The sequence below is a fragment of the Aspergillus tubingensis genome (assembly GCF_013340325.1).
Source record: "Aspergillus tubingensis WU-2223L DNA, scaffold_4, whole genome shotgun sequence".
Taxonomy (NCBI): domain Eukaryota; kingdom Fungi; phylum Ascomycota; class Eurotiomycetes; order Eurotiales; family Aspergillaceae; genus Aspergillus; species Aspergillus tubingensis.
Genome location: NW_023336278.1, coordinates 1,136,504 through 1,153,442, shown reverse-complemented (window position 1 = coordinate 1,153,442; position 16,939 = coordinate 1,136,504). Strand labels below are relative to the sequence as shown.

At 51.6% G+C, this 16,939-nt stretch overlaps 7 protein-coding genes across 7 annotated transcripts; 4 read left to right on the top strand and 3 right to left on the bottom strand.

Moving 5' to 3' along the window:
* Positions 1 to 1,498: 1,498 nt before the first annotated feature.
* On the top strand, positions 1,499 to 3,508 carry AtWU_02933 (Leucine Rich Repeat domain protein; the record flags this gene model as incomplete). Its single annotated transcript, XM_035498046.1, has 2 exons — positions 1,499 to 1,697; positions 1,758 to 3,508. The coding sequence occupies 2 exons, from the start codon at positions 1,499 to 1,501 to the stop codon at positions 3,506 to 3,508; spliced, it is 1,950 nt and encodes a 649-aa protein (XP_035353939.1).
* Positions 3,509 to 3,951: 443 nt separating this feature from the next.
* AtWU_02932 (glycoside hydrolase family 75 protein) lies at positions 3,952 to 4,819 on the bottom strand (the record flags this gene model as incomplete). The annotated part of the gene is made up of 3 exons (XM_035498045.1): positions 3,952 to 4,206; positions 4,270 to 4,638; positions 4,715 to 4,819. The coding sequence occupies 3 exons, from the start codon at positions 4,817 to 4,819 to the stop codon at positions 3,952 to 3,954; spliced, it is 729 nt and encodes a 242-aa protein (XP_035353938.1).
* Positions 4,820 to 6,357: 1,538 nt separating this feature from the next.
* AtWU_02931 (Cys/Met metabolism PLP-dependent enzyme family protein) lies at positions 6,358 to 7,445 on the top strand (the record flags this gene model as incomplete). The annotated part of the gene is made up of 2 exons (XM_035498044.1): positions 6,358 to 7,117; positions 7,171 to 7,445. 2 exons carry the CDS (start codon positions 6,358 to 6,360, stop codon positions 7,443 to 7,445), a joined length of 1,035 nt encoding a protein of 344 aa, XP_035353937.1.
* Positions 7,446 to 7,564: 119 nt separating this feature from the next.
* Positions 7,565 to 9,439, bottom strand: AtWU_02930 (uncharacterized protein; the record flags this gene model as incomplete). The annotated part of the gene is made up of 1 exon (XM_035498043.1): positions 7,565 to 9,439. The coding sequence occupies one exon, from the start codon at positions 9,437 to 9,439 to the stop codon at positions 7,565 to 7,567; it is 1,875 nt and encodes a 624-aa protein (XP_035353936.1).
* Positions 9,440 to 9,713: 274 nt separating this feature from the next.
* On the bottom strand, positions 9,714 to 12,041 carry AtWU_02929 (Zn(II)2Cys6 transcription factor; the record flags this gene model as incomplete). Its single annotated transcript, XM_035498042.1, has 4 exons — positions 9,714 to 9,897; positions 9,941 to 10,938; positions 10,985 to 11,496; positions 11,543 to 12,041. The coding sequence occupies 4 exons, from the start codon at positions 12,039 to 12,041 to the stop codon at positions 9,714 to 9,716; spliced, it is 2,193 nt and encodes a 730-aa protein (XP_035353935.1).
* Positions 12,042 to 12,389: 348 nt separating this feature from the next.
* Positions 12,390 to 13,424, top strand: AtWU_02928 (zinc-binding alcohol dehydrogenase family protein; the record flags this gene model as incomplete). Its single annotated transcript, XM_035498041.1, has 1 exon — positions 12,390 to 13,424. One exon carries the CDS (start codon positions 12,390 to 12,392, stop codon positions 13,422 to 13,424), a length of 1,035 nt encoding a protein of 344 aa, XP_035353934.1.
* Positions 13,425 to 16,131: 2,707 nt separating this feature from the next.
* AtWU_02927 (uncharacterized protein) lies at positions 16,132 to 16,812 on the top strand (the record flags this gene model as incomplete). The annotated part of the gene is made up of 1 exon (XM_035498040.1): positions 16,132 to 16,812. One exon carries the CDS (start codon positions 16,132 to 16,134, stop codon positions 16,810 to 16,812), a length of 681 nt encoding a protein of 226 aa, XP_035353933.1.
* Positions 16,813 to 16,939: the final 127 nt, after the last annotated feature.

Genomic DNA, 16,939 nt, shown 5'->3' with positions numbered 1-16,939 from the left:
AGGTCACGGGGCCACCAGCGGCGGTTTTCCATTATGTCATAGAATGCAGGCGGTGATCCCGATCCAGCAAGACTCGGCCATGGCGCCAGCAAATCCGCCATCGAATCATCACTTTTGTCGACTAATGGAAATATGTCTGGTAATCTATTCTTTCCTTCGAGATATTGCAAATACCATCTCTCACCGGGAAAGATGACAGATAGTAGAGAGGTAGTAGGTGAGACACCATCCTACAGTAAATAAATTCATCACAACCTCTGCATTCTGCCAACTTCCGACCGGTTGATTGATAACCTTACCGTGGTATCCCGGGTATCGCCCCCGAACGTGGATTAAAATAGTACGTAGTTCGGCCGTGTGAGAAAAAGCAACCAATCCGCAGCGGAAGGCGATCGATCAACGGTCAAAGGATTCAAGGATGGACGGGGAGGACCACTCACAGTGCAGCAAAGTAAGAAGTAGTACCAAGTAAGAATGGAGCAGCCGAATGGTACCTCTTTTTGTCTTTGCGTCTTCCGAACAACCGGATTCGCCGCTGGGAGGGATTGAAGGGCCCCATGTGGTCAGTTGGTTACAAAGTAAAAAAAGTAGTTAGTCCGAGTCACCGGCGGGATCCATGGGCTTCTCTGTCTTTTCTGCGCTGAGCTTCCCTTTCCGCCTCCACTCCGCGGGCAAAACAACCGTGTAAAAAAAATTACCAAGAGACAGACAGAGAGAGGGCCAGTGTCACCGTTGTTTGTTGGCTGCTGGCTGGTTGGCAATCCCGGTCTGTTCGCCTTACTTAATGGAAATTTGACGTCGACTTGCAGTCTCTTGCCGCTTTCTTCTCTTTCTTTCTTTTTTTTCCTTCCTATTCTCTCATTTTGCATTCCCCTTCTAAACTACTTTGTACTGTTTGATTACTCACATTATTTTTACCTTTCTCCCCGTGCTTGGTATTTTTATCACCGACATCAACTTCCTTGATTCTTTTGCTTTCCCCCCCCCCTCCCCCTCCATTAATTGATCTGCACAAAAAAGAAGCAGCCCTGTTGAACCAACATTGCATAGCTCACTGCACGGTCCACTGGCTGCCCCTCCGCCTAAGCGAATCATTACCCTGTCCGCTGGCTTGGATCTCTTGGAGTCAAATAGCGTGTGCCCGCCTCGCGGCGCGGCCTCGTTCCATCCGCCGCGGATTCTGTGACTAACAGCAAACAACCTTCACACTTTGGCTCCGAATATACGCTTAATTACGTCTCCAGCGCCCCTCTTTGGCATCTTCTAGCGTCCTTTGCAGCCAGGGGTGTCTTGGGTGGAATCTGGGGAAAGAAGAAAAAAAAAAGCTTTTCCGTTTTTTCCCTTCTTTTCCTCTTTTCTCCCACCGTCCTTTTGCCTGTGTGTGCGTGTGTGTGCCTCTCCTGATCTTCTCGTCACCTCACCACCCTTTTCACTGGGACCGGCCCTACTTTCCTATATAGAGCCTCCCCCAAACCATACGCCCTCCCCCCTCTTCATCATGTCGGCCGCCACCACCGTCCCGCTGTCTCTGCACAAGACACCACAGCCTAGATACTCTCCCGCTGTCTCGGGAAACACTTCGCCTACTGAAGGCTCTCGCAACGCCTCTCCTCATCCCTCCACTTGCTCCTCCCAGAACTCCCGGTCCAGCAGTCGCCGTCGGGAGTCGTTCGGTTCCATCAAGGAAGACGTGGATGGTATGTATATCAATAGAATGCGCAAGGATGTTGTCATGGCAGATCACTAACACGTCATAGGCATTGCCCAGTCCTTCGTCGATACCCACATCGAACAGTCCCCTCAAGAGACCACCAAGCGCAGCCCTATTGAGATGCAGCCCGACTTTTGCTGCCCATGCGGTGGTTTTCTCGGCTGGAAGCAGATCCGGCTGGGTGGCAAGAGTCTGAGTCGGAGCTACAGCGATCTTCGCAGCCTGGGGAACTTGCATGCTCGCGGCTGGGCCTGGGATACGCCCGATGTCGCTCCGCCTAGCAAGCCGGCACCAGTGGAGGAGCAGAAACTGCAGGTGCCGGAAGTGAAAGAGGTGGAAGTGGAGCAGAAGCCGCCTGCAGGCACCTCCGCTTTGGAACGGCTTCCCCCGGAGGTTCTTGACCATCTTATCTCCATGTTGGCATTGGACGTGCCCCCCAATGGATATACCCCTCGTAATGTGGATCTGATCTCGTGCCTGCTTACCTCAAAGACATTGCACGCCGCCACCCTCAGTGTGTTGTACCGGAACATGACATTCCCCCACTCTATCATCTTCTCCAAGGCTCTCAACCATATCTCTCGCTATCCCGCACTGGGCACGCTGGTTCGCCGCCTTGACTTTTCGCACTTTACGTCGGTTGGATTGGGTCGCACCAAGCAGATGAACGCTGAGATTCAGAATCTTACCGCCAAGACGCTTTTGCAGTGCCTGGAACTGCTACCCAACCTCAAGGAATGCTTGCTGCAGGAACATGTCGAGGGCGATATCAGCTTGGATGTGCTTCGGAAGCTGTTCACCGGTCTTCCGAACCTGTCCGCAGTGGATTTCTGCGGCTGCTCTTCCCAATCCTTCTCCACTCTCTTCTTGGAGGCCTTGATTTCCGGTCCTGGTGTCCCCTTGACCCTGCCGAACTTGCGACGGGTTTCCCTCCATGAATGTAGCAGTCTTCCCGCGGCTGCTTTCGAGATCCTTCTGCCGCGCCTGGTTAACCTCACTCACCTCGATGTCACCCACACGCAGATCACCGAGGATGCGTTGTTCTCGATCCCCGAGACCGCGAAGATCACTCATCTCAGCATCTCCCGATGCTCTCGCCTGCGGGGCTCTCGAGTTGTCGAGTTTCTGTCGACCCACCCAGCCGTCTGCGACTCGCTGGTGTTTTTGAATCTGCTGACGGACCCCACCCGATCCCGGCTCCTGGAGGAGGAGGATGTGCAGGCACTTCTCCCTCGGTTGCCCTCTACCCTTCGTTCGCTTAACCTCGGAGGGGCTAAGGTGACCTCCGCCCATACTCAGGCCTTGTTGCCCTTGACGAAGCATTTGGAGGAGCTGGGTCTGAGCTCGTGCGAGCTCAATGGCCAGGATCTCAACACATTCTTTGTGCCACCCAAGCCGGTTGATGGAGAGCCGATCAGTCCCTGGGTTCCATCCACGTTGTGCTACTTGGACCTGAACAAGGCCAACCAGCTTACGATCGGCACCATTTTTAACCCCAACGCGTGCGTTATTCTTTCGCCGCAGAGCTACCCGCTGCAGGTCATCGAGTTTAGCGACAAGCTCATCGCACCTCTGCGCGAGCGGGCGCGCAACACCCGTACCTCGCCGGACTGGACGGTGCGCGAGCTGGGCCGTCGGGGTTGGTACGTGCGGGACCCGGCCTCTATGCCGGAGATTATGCTCGACGACGGAGCGCGTTCCTGGAAGATGGGCGCCCGTTGGTGGGGCATGCGGAAGATTCCGGTGGCCGTGGGCGACGTAGGCGGGCTCTACGGGCACTACATGTTCAAGAAATGAGCATGTCTTTGATTTATACCCTTGCTATCTTCTTTTTTTCATCATTGTGTATGGCGCATCATTGGCCGGCGTTTTGATTTGGGCCACTGCAACGGAACGCGCCAAAAGTGTGGTTCTGACGACATTGTTTTGTTCTGCATAGCGGGAGCGAGTTTCAGCGTTGGGAGAGCTTGACGGTTGGCTTGGCTTGCTGCTGCGCTTATGATACCTTGCTGTTGGTCGGGTTACGGTTTGTTACTTAGGAAATTGATAGTTATAGAATCTCATCTTAGTATGCAGCTATGCAGCTTCCTTGTAGATGTCGAGAGTAGGCCAGCTAAAAAGAAAAAAGGCAGAGCAACAGAAAGATAAGACACTCTCCAGTCCCAAGGAAATACTCTCCTAACAGTCAAGTCAATATTACTGTAAGAAAGAATCCTCGACTACCCAACTATATGCCTACACTAAGTAAGCGTCGCAACCAACCTCTCCCCAAGCCCCCGAATACTCTCCTCAAACTCCCACGTACTCCCCGCCTTCCAATCCGCCCTATTCCCAGGAACCGCCTCCCCCCCAACAAACCCAATATACAGGACATCATCACTCACATGCCCATTATTCCCACTAATCCCATCACCGGGGAAACACAACTTCGCCAACGCAATCGACGCCTCCCCAGTCCAGCTCCCACCCGCCGTATCTCCCCAGATGCCATAGAACTATACACTCATCAGCAAACCCTCCCTTCCCTTAACACCCCGGAAGGAAATAGATAAACTTACAAGTTGATCCCCACAAACAACAACCATAACACTCAACGGCCACATCCCATCGCGCTGGGGATCATAATCCGTATTCCCGAAGACAACATAGGGATGTATATTAGCGTCTAGATCAGGAATGCCGTATTGAGAGGAAACAATGTCTTTGAAGCTCGTTTGGTCTTGGATTGATTCGTCGTAGCCGCAGTTGCCCCCGTGCGAATTCGCTCCGTCGCAGTCGATGTCCATGTTGTCGTATCGACCGCCTAGTGTCGGGCTGTGCAGGAATATCGACCGGTTGGAGAGGTCGCTGCAGTAGGTGAATGTGCTGTCCGTGGGGTTTTGGCCGTCGTGGAAGCCGGTTGCGAGGGGGTGGGTGCAGGGTTTGGACTTTTTGATATCTTCTTTTTAGTGGATGGGGGTGGAGGAGGAGGGGATGGGAGGGGAGAGGGGGTTTGGGGCAGACCTTGTGCTTGTTGTAGAGGGCGGAGAGGTTCGGAGGGATGGAGTAGGCGGTTGTTAGGAGGGGGGCGGTGGTGGATAGGACGAGGAGGGTGGTGAGGAGGTGCATTGTGGTGGTGATGGTGGTTATTGGGTTTGGTGGTGTTGGTTCTGGTTGTGGAGATGAAGAGACTATTTAGGTAGGTATGTGAGGAATATGGATAGCTGTGTGGTTTTAGATTGTCGTTTAGAGCCCTAATAGATGCCGTCATTAGGTGTATATGACTCGAAGCGAAAGTCAATCTGTGTAAATATTACAGTTTACTAACTGGGATTTGATATGGGGATACGGTGATTACAATTGCAAATGGTTTGAGGTCAACCTACTGTGGTAGAAGTTCTACATTTGGCAGCGACGACTATAGCTATTCTATCTAGGTGCTTATAGGAGAGAGGTTTGATATCAAAGATTGCCGCTATGTCTGGCAGGAAAAGTATCTCCGCAGGGTCTCACAGAGTAACCCCGAGAATTGGCATAACTGGTTTGGTGGGGTTGCGGAGTTGACATCCGATGAGGAGAGCGAATGGTGTAACTCTAACCAGTACATATATTTACCATCCGTGCTATCATAATATGGGGAGGACGAGTTCTGCAGATACTATATATAGTATTGAATGTAGAGAAGCACAGTACATCTATCAATTCAACCATGAGGTATGTAACCAACATGATATCTACTAAGAGAGCTAGGTACAAATATCTGTAACAGATACAAGACATGCATTAAGACAAGATATTTCCCTGATGAGGAAGACCTACAACAGCCACAGTGGCAACAACTCATCTCCTGAGGCGGAGAGAAGACCCGCGTTATCAGCATCATTGTGATACCAATCCAGGCACCTGCATGTCTGGGGCATCACCCTCTGATTGGATGGCTCGTGTTGAGGTGGAGGGTGGGGCAGATAGCAGTGGGGCAGTCTGGCCATGAGTGAGAATGACTCATGCTCCATGGCCCCACGAGTAATTACTTGGCGGGTGCGGTTTAGTTGTCTCCCTGCTGTGATCATTCTGTATCATCTCGACTCACAGAGACTCATGATAGACCATGCTGCACTCATGCTGGACTCATGTTGGTGGATTCTGACGGTGAAGTGAGTCGACCAGAGCAGCATGAAGACATAAAAGAGACAGTTCTACGTAGTAAAGTAAAGCGTCTATAATACCAATTGAATAAATCTAGTTGAACTTCTGCAATACCACTGCACTACATGCCACTTTCCTCCGGTCCGTAAGCACCAGCCCCATTCCGACTAGCTTAGCGCCAGAGCACGATGAAGACACTCCCGATCGCTGACATGCTCCGCATTCTGAGGCGCCTGGAAAGATGAAAATGGAAGAACCTTTCCAGGCTTGCGGGCCGACATCATCTGAGTCGCTCGCTCGTGTTCATAGTGTCTTTTCATCTCCACTTGGATAGAGCTAACGAAGATACTTCCTAGACAATGATTTCCCCCTTCAGTGGTGCTGGAATGAACAAGATGGCTCAGAATGACGAGGGTACATAGATGGAATACTGCGCTGGTTGTTTTGTCAAGATGTACTTACTACACAACACTTCATTCTATCATCATTTCAGAGTGTACTACTATTGATTCTTCGAAAAGATGAATAAAACCCACCCAACTAAGACACGCCCCAAACGAACCCGCCCCACCCACCGCACTAAACCCAAAACGCAACCCGCCTCCTCAATCCGCAGCGGCCTTATAAACCGGGCCTCACCCCGACCAACTTCATCTTCTCCCTCCCCTTCCCATCCCCCATCGCCTCGGCGAAAGCGTCTTCTTCTTCCCTCTCTTCGCACCGGCTCTCCCGGGTCCAAGGACCCGGCCTCAAGTATAGAAGAATGGTTGTCACTGCAGTTACCAGCATGCACGCCGTCCGCCAGACCTTCGCGTTTATCTGCGCAAAGCCAGACCTCTCCGCCGCCGCCGTATAATAGTCACCATTTCTACCAGGATCTCCCCCAATACCCTGACTCATTTTACCTCCATCCCGAATACTATAATAATCCTACTTTCGATCTCTCGTCAGCGGCCTTTCCTCCCGTTGACCCTACTTCCCTGTTCTATGACGACTCTCCACCGGATACTTCCCTCACTGCCGGGTCCAATTCAAATTCAACTATAAATACAGCCTTGTCCAGTCTGAGTGATAGTAGCTATCAAGATCAGATCATTGGCTATCAGGATCCGACATCTACTCAACATACTTCTTGCGCGACGATACTTCACCCCCATCCTCATTCTCTTGTGCCTGTCACTGCTGAACCCGATCTCGACCCGATTGATTCCTTGCTTAGTTCTCCGGAGCTGAGCGAGGAGTTGAATCTGTTGGCTTCGCCTGGTGTGAATTCTCTTCCTGGTAGGATGCCTTTCTTTAATCAAATGAAGAAGAATTTGACTGACAAGATGAAGAACCTGAATTAGACTTCCCACCCATGCCATCCGTCAGCTCTACTGCATCCTCTCGAGCAGCCGCTCCTCCCAAAGAAGCCCCGAACCGAGTCAAGAAGCGGGAGCTGAATACTCTTGCTGCGCGACGGTATCGTCAGCGCCGCGTGGATCGGATGAATCAGTTGGAGGAGGAGCTTGAGGCGATTAAGCGCGAGCGGGACGAGTTGAAGATGCGGGTTTCCAAGTTGGAGGGTGAGACGGAGGCGTTGCGGAGTATGGTGAGGAGTCAGAAGTAATAAACAATACATACCAGTTCATATCCTTTCTTTCTTCTATACTTATAGCGTAGTCTGATCTGATATTCGTAACCCATCCCCCAAACTACTATATACTGAACACAAACATAATGACGAAATCATATCCACTCATCTACCAACGTCTCCTGCGATCCTCTCCTCCCCTTCTCACCACCACCACCACCATTTATACTCCTGCTACTCCCACTCCTACTCCCCCCATAAACCAACCCCCACCCCACCCCCCTCACCCCACCAACCTTAACAAGCCTAACCCCAAACCTCCCCGTTTCCTCTCCCTTCCACCCCACCTCCGCCGCCCGTTCCGCAACCCCCCTCCCCCCATTCGCACCCCCGAGCACCAACATCCTCGCATCCAAATAATCGAACTGCGGCAATGCCCCCCACACACCCGTGCGTCCCATCTCAATACCGACCCCAAGCAGCACAAGCACGTTAACCACAAACACCGCCACAATATACACCCTGGACCCAAGCCGGAACGCATCAACAGTAACCGTCGCGGTGGCAGGATGAGAGAAATTCCCCACCATGAGCTGTGCAGACGCATACGCAGCGAGAATATCGTCAATCAGGGAGATATAGGTGTTTTGGATGGCGGTTAGGGTTGTTGTTACATTATCGGTGGAGTTTGCGCTAGTGGTGAAGTTCGAGGAAATGGTGGCAGTGGTGTTGGTGTTCGTGGCGTGATCTGCAATGGACGTGTTGAATGCGTCGCCGAGCGTGGAGCGGTAGAAGGAGGTGAGGTCGTTAGAGATGAGTTCTAATTGGCGCATGGCGACGTGGATGGTTTTGTTGGTGGGGTCGATGTCGATGTCTGTTTCTTCTTCAGAGGAGTATAAGGTAGAGGAGGTAGTGTTGAGTGGCACCACGTCCACGAGTTTCTCCTGGGTAGCCACGTTCACGAGGAACCATCTCGGTACGAAGCTGATCAGGCATTGACTTGCGTTTAACGACGCGTAGTAACTCCCTGCTGCGGCGGCGACGTACCTCTCCTTTGTGTATGCCGCGGGTTGGCTGGCTACGCCGAGGGCTACGATCGTGTCGGTTGACCATCCTGTGTAGGTGGAGTATTCGCCTGTGGAGGCGTTGCTGTCGGGTAGAGGGCCTTCGGCGACGTATAGGGCTGTATCGTAAGTATCTCCTAGGAGGAAGAGGGTCGAGGAGTTGTATATGCAGGAGACGTGGGCGAGGTAGCCGCGTTCGTGGTAGGTGTAGTTGGCTGCGTAGGGGAAGGATGCAGTGACATTTTCATCGGTGAGGCCGACAGGGCTGCCGACGCCGTAGGAGCGGCCGGAGTAGGTGTAGCCGGTAGAGTCGAGTTTGGCGTGGGAGCGGGATTTCAGGGAGCCGGTGAGTGGGGAGGCGGTGGAGGCGGAGGAGACGAGGGAGGTGAGGAGACCTACACCGACGGAGTAGGTGAAATAGCCGAGGGAGGTGCGGAGGGAGGGACCGGTGGTGTCGATCTGGGAGGGGTATTCTTTGATGAAGGAGCGGTTGGCGTAGGAGGGGATGAGGATGGTCGTGTTGGCGGTGGTGGTGGTGGAGGTTGGGGTGAGGGCACCAGTCCAGAGGGCGGAGAGGACGGCGGAGAGGTTGGCGAGGAGGAGGGTGAGGATTATTTGAGGCAGAGGGAGGGAGAAGTTGGTGGTTGGGGTGGAGAGGGCGGACCAGAGGGCGAGGTCGTTGAGGGTCGTGTGGTGGGTGGAGTGTTTGAAGAGGATGCGAGTGGCATGGTTTATAAGGCGGCAGATGCTGAATATTTGGATAGCGCCGAGGAGAGTAGCTATGATCTGAAGTGCTGTTTGCACGGTCGTGCGGTAGTGGTTAATAAAGGTGTAGAGGTCGCCTGTAAGGGTCCAGTGCTGGGAGTCACTGAGCAGGAGGGTGATGCTGAGGCCAGTGGGGAGGATAAGAAGGAGGTAGATGAGGTGGGAAGTCCAAGGGACTGCCCGGATGTTAGCTTTGGACATTGGAACTCACTCAATGGGAGGCAGCTGGGTAGGATAGAAAGAAGGGTATAAGTATCTCTGGATTCTTTCTCCGGATAGCGCTCGGACCACTGGCAGGATGGATGGCGGTTAGGGCAGGCATCGCATTGGAGCGATAATACCCTAAGGCTGAGGTGCGTTGGGGTGTTTCAGCTGGAGAGACGTGGCTGGGAGACAATGCCAGAATAGCCGCCGGCCCTCATAAATAATCCATTTGTCTATTAAGTGCTGTCTATCCAATCTACTCTTTTCGCGCCTAGAATAAACACCCCGGCATTGCATTCGGCTCGAACCCATTGCCCAACCAGAGATGGTTGCCGTCCGTCTCGGTCCAACCGACTTCATTCCCCGCCAAAGAGCCAATGACCGCCACGTCCGCCGGGGGAAACGTATACATTGACAGATCGGGATTCTCCCCGACCGGGGCGGATGCCCAGTTACTACTCAGTCAGCACAGTCCAACAACAAAGGGCAAAAACATACTCTAACCACGGGAATGCATCCATCAAGACCTGGTTTGTGTCCACCACGGGATCGGACGCTTGCACGGCTTGCTTAGCCACTCTCATCAGATCCAAGCTCAACGCTTTGCCTGACGTATACCCCGTATGTTCTATCTCATCCAGACACTTTATCGCCTTCTCAACAACCGTGAAGGTCTGCCTGGCTCGGTCCGGATCTGTTCCCAAGTTAAGCACATCATATAAAAGAGTCAACGTTGCAGATACAAGAAATGAGGCCAAAGCCCCATCATAGCGGATCTCTGGAAAGCGACGGAAATAGACATCATGAGCCAGGTGAATCAAATTCCGGGCTGCAGAAGTCGATGAATTGATACAGGCTTGGAGCTCGGTGCAGCCAGTGGCAAATTGGGCTTCTTGTACTGAGGTGAAGAAGGTTGTGAGCACCAGTGCCGGGCGGGAGAGGAGCATCCGGACGACGTAGTAACAGAATCCAAGGCTCACGCGTTGAATCTCCTGCCACGGCTCACCAATTGGGACCGTGTCATCGAAGAAGTGCAGGTAACTGGGTAGTGTCGGTGTGACAGCTTGGAGGGCTTGGTCGCATTCAATGCTGATTTGGTTGAGCTTGTCCAGATCTGTGGGGTTTTTTATGCTGGCCGGCGAATATATCTCAATAGAGATGCGATCCGCCAGCTTGGAAATCTCGCCCATGGCTCGGATGAACGCACATTCTTGCATAGGCGCGCAAGTACTGTCATAAAGATTCTGCGGCAGGTCTTCTGGGTATGCTGTGTCGATTTGTCGGTCAGAAAGGCTCGACGGACGACCCATATACAGCGAAGATATGCGTTCGCAGAAGAATGTCGTCCAGAAGGTCAAACGCAGCCGATGCACGTTGGGATCGCGACCATCAGTGACCTGGGCCCGGTGCAGACCTAGTACGAGACATGTGCGGGTGGCATGACCCAGGTAGAGATAAGCATCATTTTGTCGCATCAGTTGCAAAGCGTACATTGACTTGTATTGGGTTAGCGAGCTTCATTGGCAGATGTTGATGACGTACCTTCAACAGCATCAAGTGTACACCCCGGATGCTCGGTTCCTGCAGAAAGATGGGCCCCTCAGACACTCGACTGGAGAAGTAATCGGCCCAGGCCTCGACACTGCTTTCAGATTGCTTCCCCCTCAGATTGGCGATCCGAGCGCCGATAGCCAGCACCATAAATAGGATATCCTGATTTTTGACGCTGTGGTCTCGAACAGGAGTTTCCCACATTTGGTTCCAAGCATCGACAATTTCAGACATGATCAATATGGGTATTTGCGGGTGCATGATGCGGAAATAGGCCTCAATGAACTGGTCACCCAACTCCCTTGGGAGGAACATCTGAGACGGAAATTGAGTCCGCCGCGGATCAGAGTCCCCTGGCCGGGCAAACATGAAGCGCTCCAAACCAAATCGGTGGATGGCATCTGGAATGGAGCAACTACGACGAGCAAGCAGCGGCTCACTAGATGAGCCCTGCTTAATGCGTTGGTAGACCCGATGAATGAAGCAGAAGCCGGAGGAGGGTCCTTCGTGGGTTAACAGAGTCTGTAAAATATAGGGTATGAGAATTACCATAGAACTGGAATGCCCCTGTCTCTGGGTTCTGTACGCCAATGCCAGCGCGGAGCTCATGATGTCGCTTATATTGCGCCGGGCCATCGCTTAGACTGGTGTGGGACCAGTCACTTGAAGTAGTGGGCGACTCGGTGGTTGGAAGAGGGAGTAAGGTAGCTGGTGGTCGCGGGGCTTCCTTGGTGCGACGGTTCTTTCTCTGGCGGATGCTTCCTGTCCGGTAGAGACATCGTTCTGGATGGCGCGCGCAGGCATTGCACGGCTGCTGGCCATTGCACTTGATCTTGCGGGCCCGGCAGTGTTCACAGGCCCGTGGGACCCGCTCTCGGGGAGGCGGCGTCATTCCCGCTGGCGGAGGTGCGGACGGGGAATCGGTCGGGCTGGGTTGGGCAGAGACAAGGTTGGCCACGCGAGAAATGTCATTGGGCCGGGCCGACATCAATAGGAGTGAGTTGGAGAAGAATGGAACAGAGGTAGATAGTTGAATGTTGGAGAACATGGATCGGCTGGAGAGAAGCTAAACTACTGAACGGATCCATTTCGGGACCGGCACTGGTTAGCGAGTCCCGATGTCGAATCACATCGCAGCAAGCCAGCCTTAGAAGGCCATAGCATCGTGGATTATTAATGGCCCCGATTAATAATACAATGCTTAGCTGTCATCCATTCAGTGTAGGAGCGGAGATAACAAGGACATAATTAGTCTGGCAAAGGAGCTGTGACGTTATAATCAGCAGTCATGTAACATTTATTAAACCCCTCTCTGACCCCCGCCTGTCTTTGTTTGTAATTCTCACCTGCTTCTTCGCAACACGCCATAACTTCGTATCTCATCTCATCACTCATCATGCAGAAAGCCCTCGTGATCACTGCGCCCGGTAGTCGCGACGTAGTGGAACGTCCTATCCCTACTGTGCCCGACGACTGCCTTCTTGTCAAAACAGCTAGTGTTGCTCTGAACCCCACCGACTGGAAAAGCGCCGACCGGAAACCTCCAGGACAAGTCATTGGAAATGATTACTCCGGTGTCGTCGAAGAGGTCGGCAAAGGCGTCAAGAAAGCCTTTCGCAAGGGCGACTGTGTTTGCGGTTGGGTCCAAGGATGCAATTCCAACAACCCGGAGAGTGGCGCCTTTGCCGAATACTGTATCCCGAAAGCCGATCTTCAGATCGCCATACCCGACCGTCTCAGCTTTGAAGAAGCTTCAACCCTCGGCTTGGGGACAATCACGGTGGGCCAGGGCCTGTATCAGAGTCTGAAGCTCGCACCACCAGACGCCCCACTAGCACATCCTGAGCTGATTCTCATCTACGGTGGCTCCACAGCCACCGGTACCCTGGCCATTCAGTATGCCAAGTTGTCGGGATACACTGTATTGACGACATGTTCCGCGCAGAACTTTGATCTTGTAAAGAGTCTGGGTGCAGATGCAGTGTTCGACTATAAAGATGCGAATGCAGTCCAGGCCATCAAGGATTACGCACAGGACAATCTGAAGCTGGTATTCGACACTGTTGCTGTTGAGTCTAGCGCTAAGTTCTGTGGCGAAGTGATCTCTAGCAAGGGCGGAGATTATTCTGCCTTGCTGAAGGTGAACGTTCCCCGTGATGACGTCCGCAGTCTTTTCACCATAGGATACACTGCTTTTGGCGAGGATTTTGATTTTGGTGGTGGCATCATTCCGGCCAAGCCGGAGGATCGAGAGTTTGCGGGACAATTTATGAGCAAGGCAGCCACTTTCCTTGCAGAGGGGAAGGTCAAGCCTCATCCTGTCAAGCTGGGGCCACGGGGGCTTCAGGGAGTATTGGAGGGTCTGCAGGATATGAAGGATGGCAAGGTCAGTGGAAAGAAGCTGGTGTACAACGTGGCCGACACACCATGAATCAATGGGTCCGGGTGTTACTGAGGAGACTGTGATCATGTACCTGAACCGCAAATGAGCTATCTAACAGCATCTAGTGGGCTCGTGCTTCCAGCATGTTGGTTTTGACAGGACGGAACATCATGAAATGACATTTATTGTCGATCCTTACATTATCTGTAGCCCACCGTAGTTCGATGCGAATAGGATGATAGATGACGAAGAGAAAGAAGAGCTGGTGAGGGGCTAGCATGAAAGAAGGCAGTCAGGTGATACCCCTGTGACCATCATGAATTACGTGAGAGATACCCCCTTAGAGCAAGCCAAATACTACCATCTATGTGTAGGCAGCTGTGGTTATTTCATGTTGATTGCTATTTATGACCAAGTGCGGCATGAGTCACATACATCGGGATATCCTGGGGAGGAAATGTAGTGAACAATATGACCGTTTAAACTCAGAATAGTATCTTATAGACAGTTGTCTGGGCTGAAGACGAACCTCAATACTATCATGATCCTTATGCCAGCAATACCCTGGATTGCATTAGTAACAATGGCTTTAGGGTAAATCGTGCCTTTTCTAATATATGATGTCCACTCGGACCGTACAATATCCGTCTTCCTAGCCTAAGGGAGGGACCTCGAACAACGAACGCATTTACGACGACTATCAAAGACACACAAGTTAATACTATACTGCAGTATATGCTATTTCTGGAGCACTGGCGGCATCGGTATATCCCTTGACACTTCATCTAGTTTATTTGAGCCACAAACGCACAGGCAGCGCATAAAACGTCCGATTCCCCAAACCCCGTGTCCAGGCTGCAGTGTCATCGAAGCCAGATACGCAAGCAAAGATTGAGGTGAGTGCATGGCCAGGTTGAGGAAAATAACACATTGGTCGGCATGCTTGGGTCGAGGTTGCTTTCCAACAGGGCGTAAATGCGTCGTCTCGTCTTGTGCTTCGGCTAAGTACGCTAGTGCGCTTTGTGCACAGTCTGATGATGTTTCTAGTGTGGACATACAGAAGCTGTTTTGCATTTCCTATCAGAAGCCTTTCAATTTTCCCATATTTGTCATACTGTTTTTTCGTCTCGGTAAGCTTTCTAGCGAGTCGTTTAGCAGCCCCCATAACCCAGTATCCCGAATTTCTTTGGTCATCATGTTGTTAGTTATCAGGGGGTTTTATCGATGGCTAAACGAAATGACGAGTCTCTAGGAGTGCGGATGTGTGCGTGGTAGACGTTAGGGTAGTTCTCTGCGCGACACTGCACTAAGTTTTTCAATTTTATCTGATCTTCCCTGACAATGTCTGCTGTACTATGTCCCCATGCGATATGGCCACGGAGGGCAATAGTGCGTGAAGCCATGAGAGCTTTCTGATTACGTCCGTAGGGGTATTTATTAGGACCACTGGATTGCTTCTTTCGAATCTATACTGTATGCTGAATTCCCCGTGATTCTATGGTCATGAGGCATTCGGGCTGCTACTAGAAAACCTAGGCCCACTAATTTCGACTATTGCCTGCACTAATTGTTGTTTAAGACCATCATCGATGCTATAGAAGGAGTCCATATGTGGTATAATCCCGGAAGTGCTTTGAGACCGAGCGTCTCGATAGAGTGATGTTCCCTGTTCAGCGTCTGGAAATCTTTTAATCCAGAAAGCACAGTTCGATGCGTACGCTATATCTCCGGTATAGCTTGCAGATGCGACATCTTTCTTCTTCTCAGATCCGCAGAAGAAATGCAGTGCGGTTCCTGTGTATCCTCAGTTTATGCTTGCATTAGGTATGGAGGGGACTTGCCTTGTGAGTGATGGCGATAGATCCCGCATCAAGCTATGATATGTATACATATGATATGTTCTTCGCCGGTTCGACTTCCTGTTTCAGATACCGCCGCTTTTGTGAGGGGCTTATGTAATTGAACAGCCCTTGGTCAGTCAATCACCCAGACATCCATCGCTTCCCACAACTCTTCCCCAAGGCGGTCAGAAGTGGCGTCGTGGAGAAGTACATATATCCAATCCTAGCCGTTTGAGCTGAAACATACATCATTAAACAATGACCAAATCTTGTGATCGATGCCATAGCATCAAGGAAAGGTGCTCGTGGACCCAAGGGTCTGATAGGTGTGCTCGATGCGCCCGACTCGGCTTTTCTTGCAGAATTACTCGCCCTGCGAAGAAATTAGGTCGCCGGGCTCTCTCTGCTGCATCTTTACATCCCAGTTTAGAGCTCACAAGTAGGATCTCGGTTACTCCGTCCATTACCGAGACCGATATCATATATACAGTTCTTTCTGCATATGACGTTTATTCCAAGTTCCTCGTCGGGCCGACTTTCTGGGATCAACACCACGCTGTCCTGTGCTCATATTACGAGCAATCGAAGCCAATTCTAACCCATGCGTATGTTGCATATGGTCTGTCGGTCGCTCAGACCAGGAACTGCAGGGCGATCTTGTCTCGGGACGAGCTTTTCACCCCATACCGGTATGCATCTTTAGCGTTGCAGAATCTTCGTTGTATGCGCGTCATGAATACCCAGCAAGCAGCAACCTGTCTCATTCTCGGGACAATCATTATGCTCTTTGCTATGTTCAAGAGACCCCATAATGTATACACCCTATCTCGGCAGACTCTCATCTTGTTTCGGCCAGTATATGACACCATTTCAAGTCCCTGTCCAACCAGTTTTTCTTCCTCACAGGTACGATTATGCTGGAGATGTTAGGGTCCTTGATTTACGGGGCTGTTCCGGCACTACAGTTCCGGCAACCAGATGACCCTCTCTACGTGGATCGCTACCTTGGTCTAACTACCTCTCTACTTCCATTGCTTTTCCAATTATGCGAACTGAATTGGGCGGTCTCCTCGACGGGCCACGGGGGGCGTGATATTCATCGGATAACGCACTCATTAGACGATCTCGAAGCAGCAGCACTCGCATGGCAACCCGGTGTTTCCGAAAGTCTATGTCAAACCTTCTCCGCAATTGAGATCGAACACATATCCTGTCAGATCCAAGTAATGCGCATGGCTGCCCTTCTCATGATTCACCGTATGAGATTTCCCTTCGGGGTGCACGACCTTCCTGCTCGTGCAATCGGAATGTCAATTCTCACACAGCTAGAATCAACTATGCTAGCAACAGGAAAGCCGGTGAAATTCGTGATGGTACCTGTTCTTGTGGCGTGTGTTGAGTTGACAGAGGATGTGGAAAGGGATCGGTGGATGCTGCATGTGCCGACCTTGGTATGTTGCTCTGAAGGCTATGGGTTGTATATCCAGAGACTTGTAAGGGCGTACTGGGCGGCCAGGGATTCTGGAGTTCATTTCAAGGGATATAATTTGAGACGGTATTTGCACGACGAATGGCTACAAAATGATGAAAACTGAGATAGGATAAGAAAAATTTGAAAATCCAGCACCTGTTTGATCTTGGAGCTGAGAAACCGATGCTTTATGATTTTTACCCCAGATCCAATGTAAATACATATGTCCAGAAAAGCCGTGCCCAGTCCAT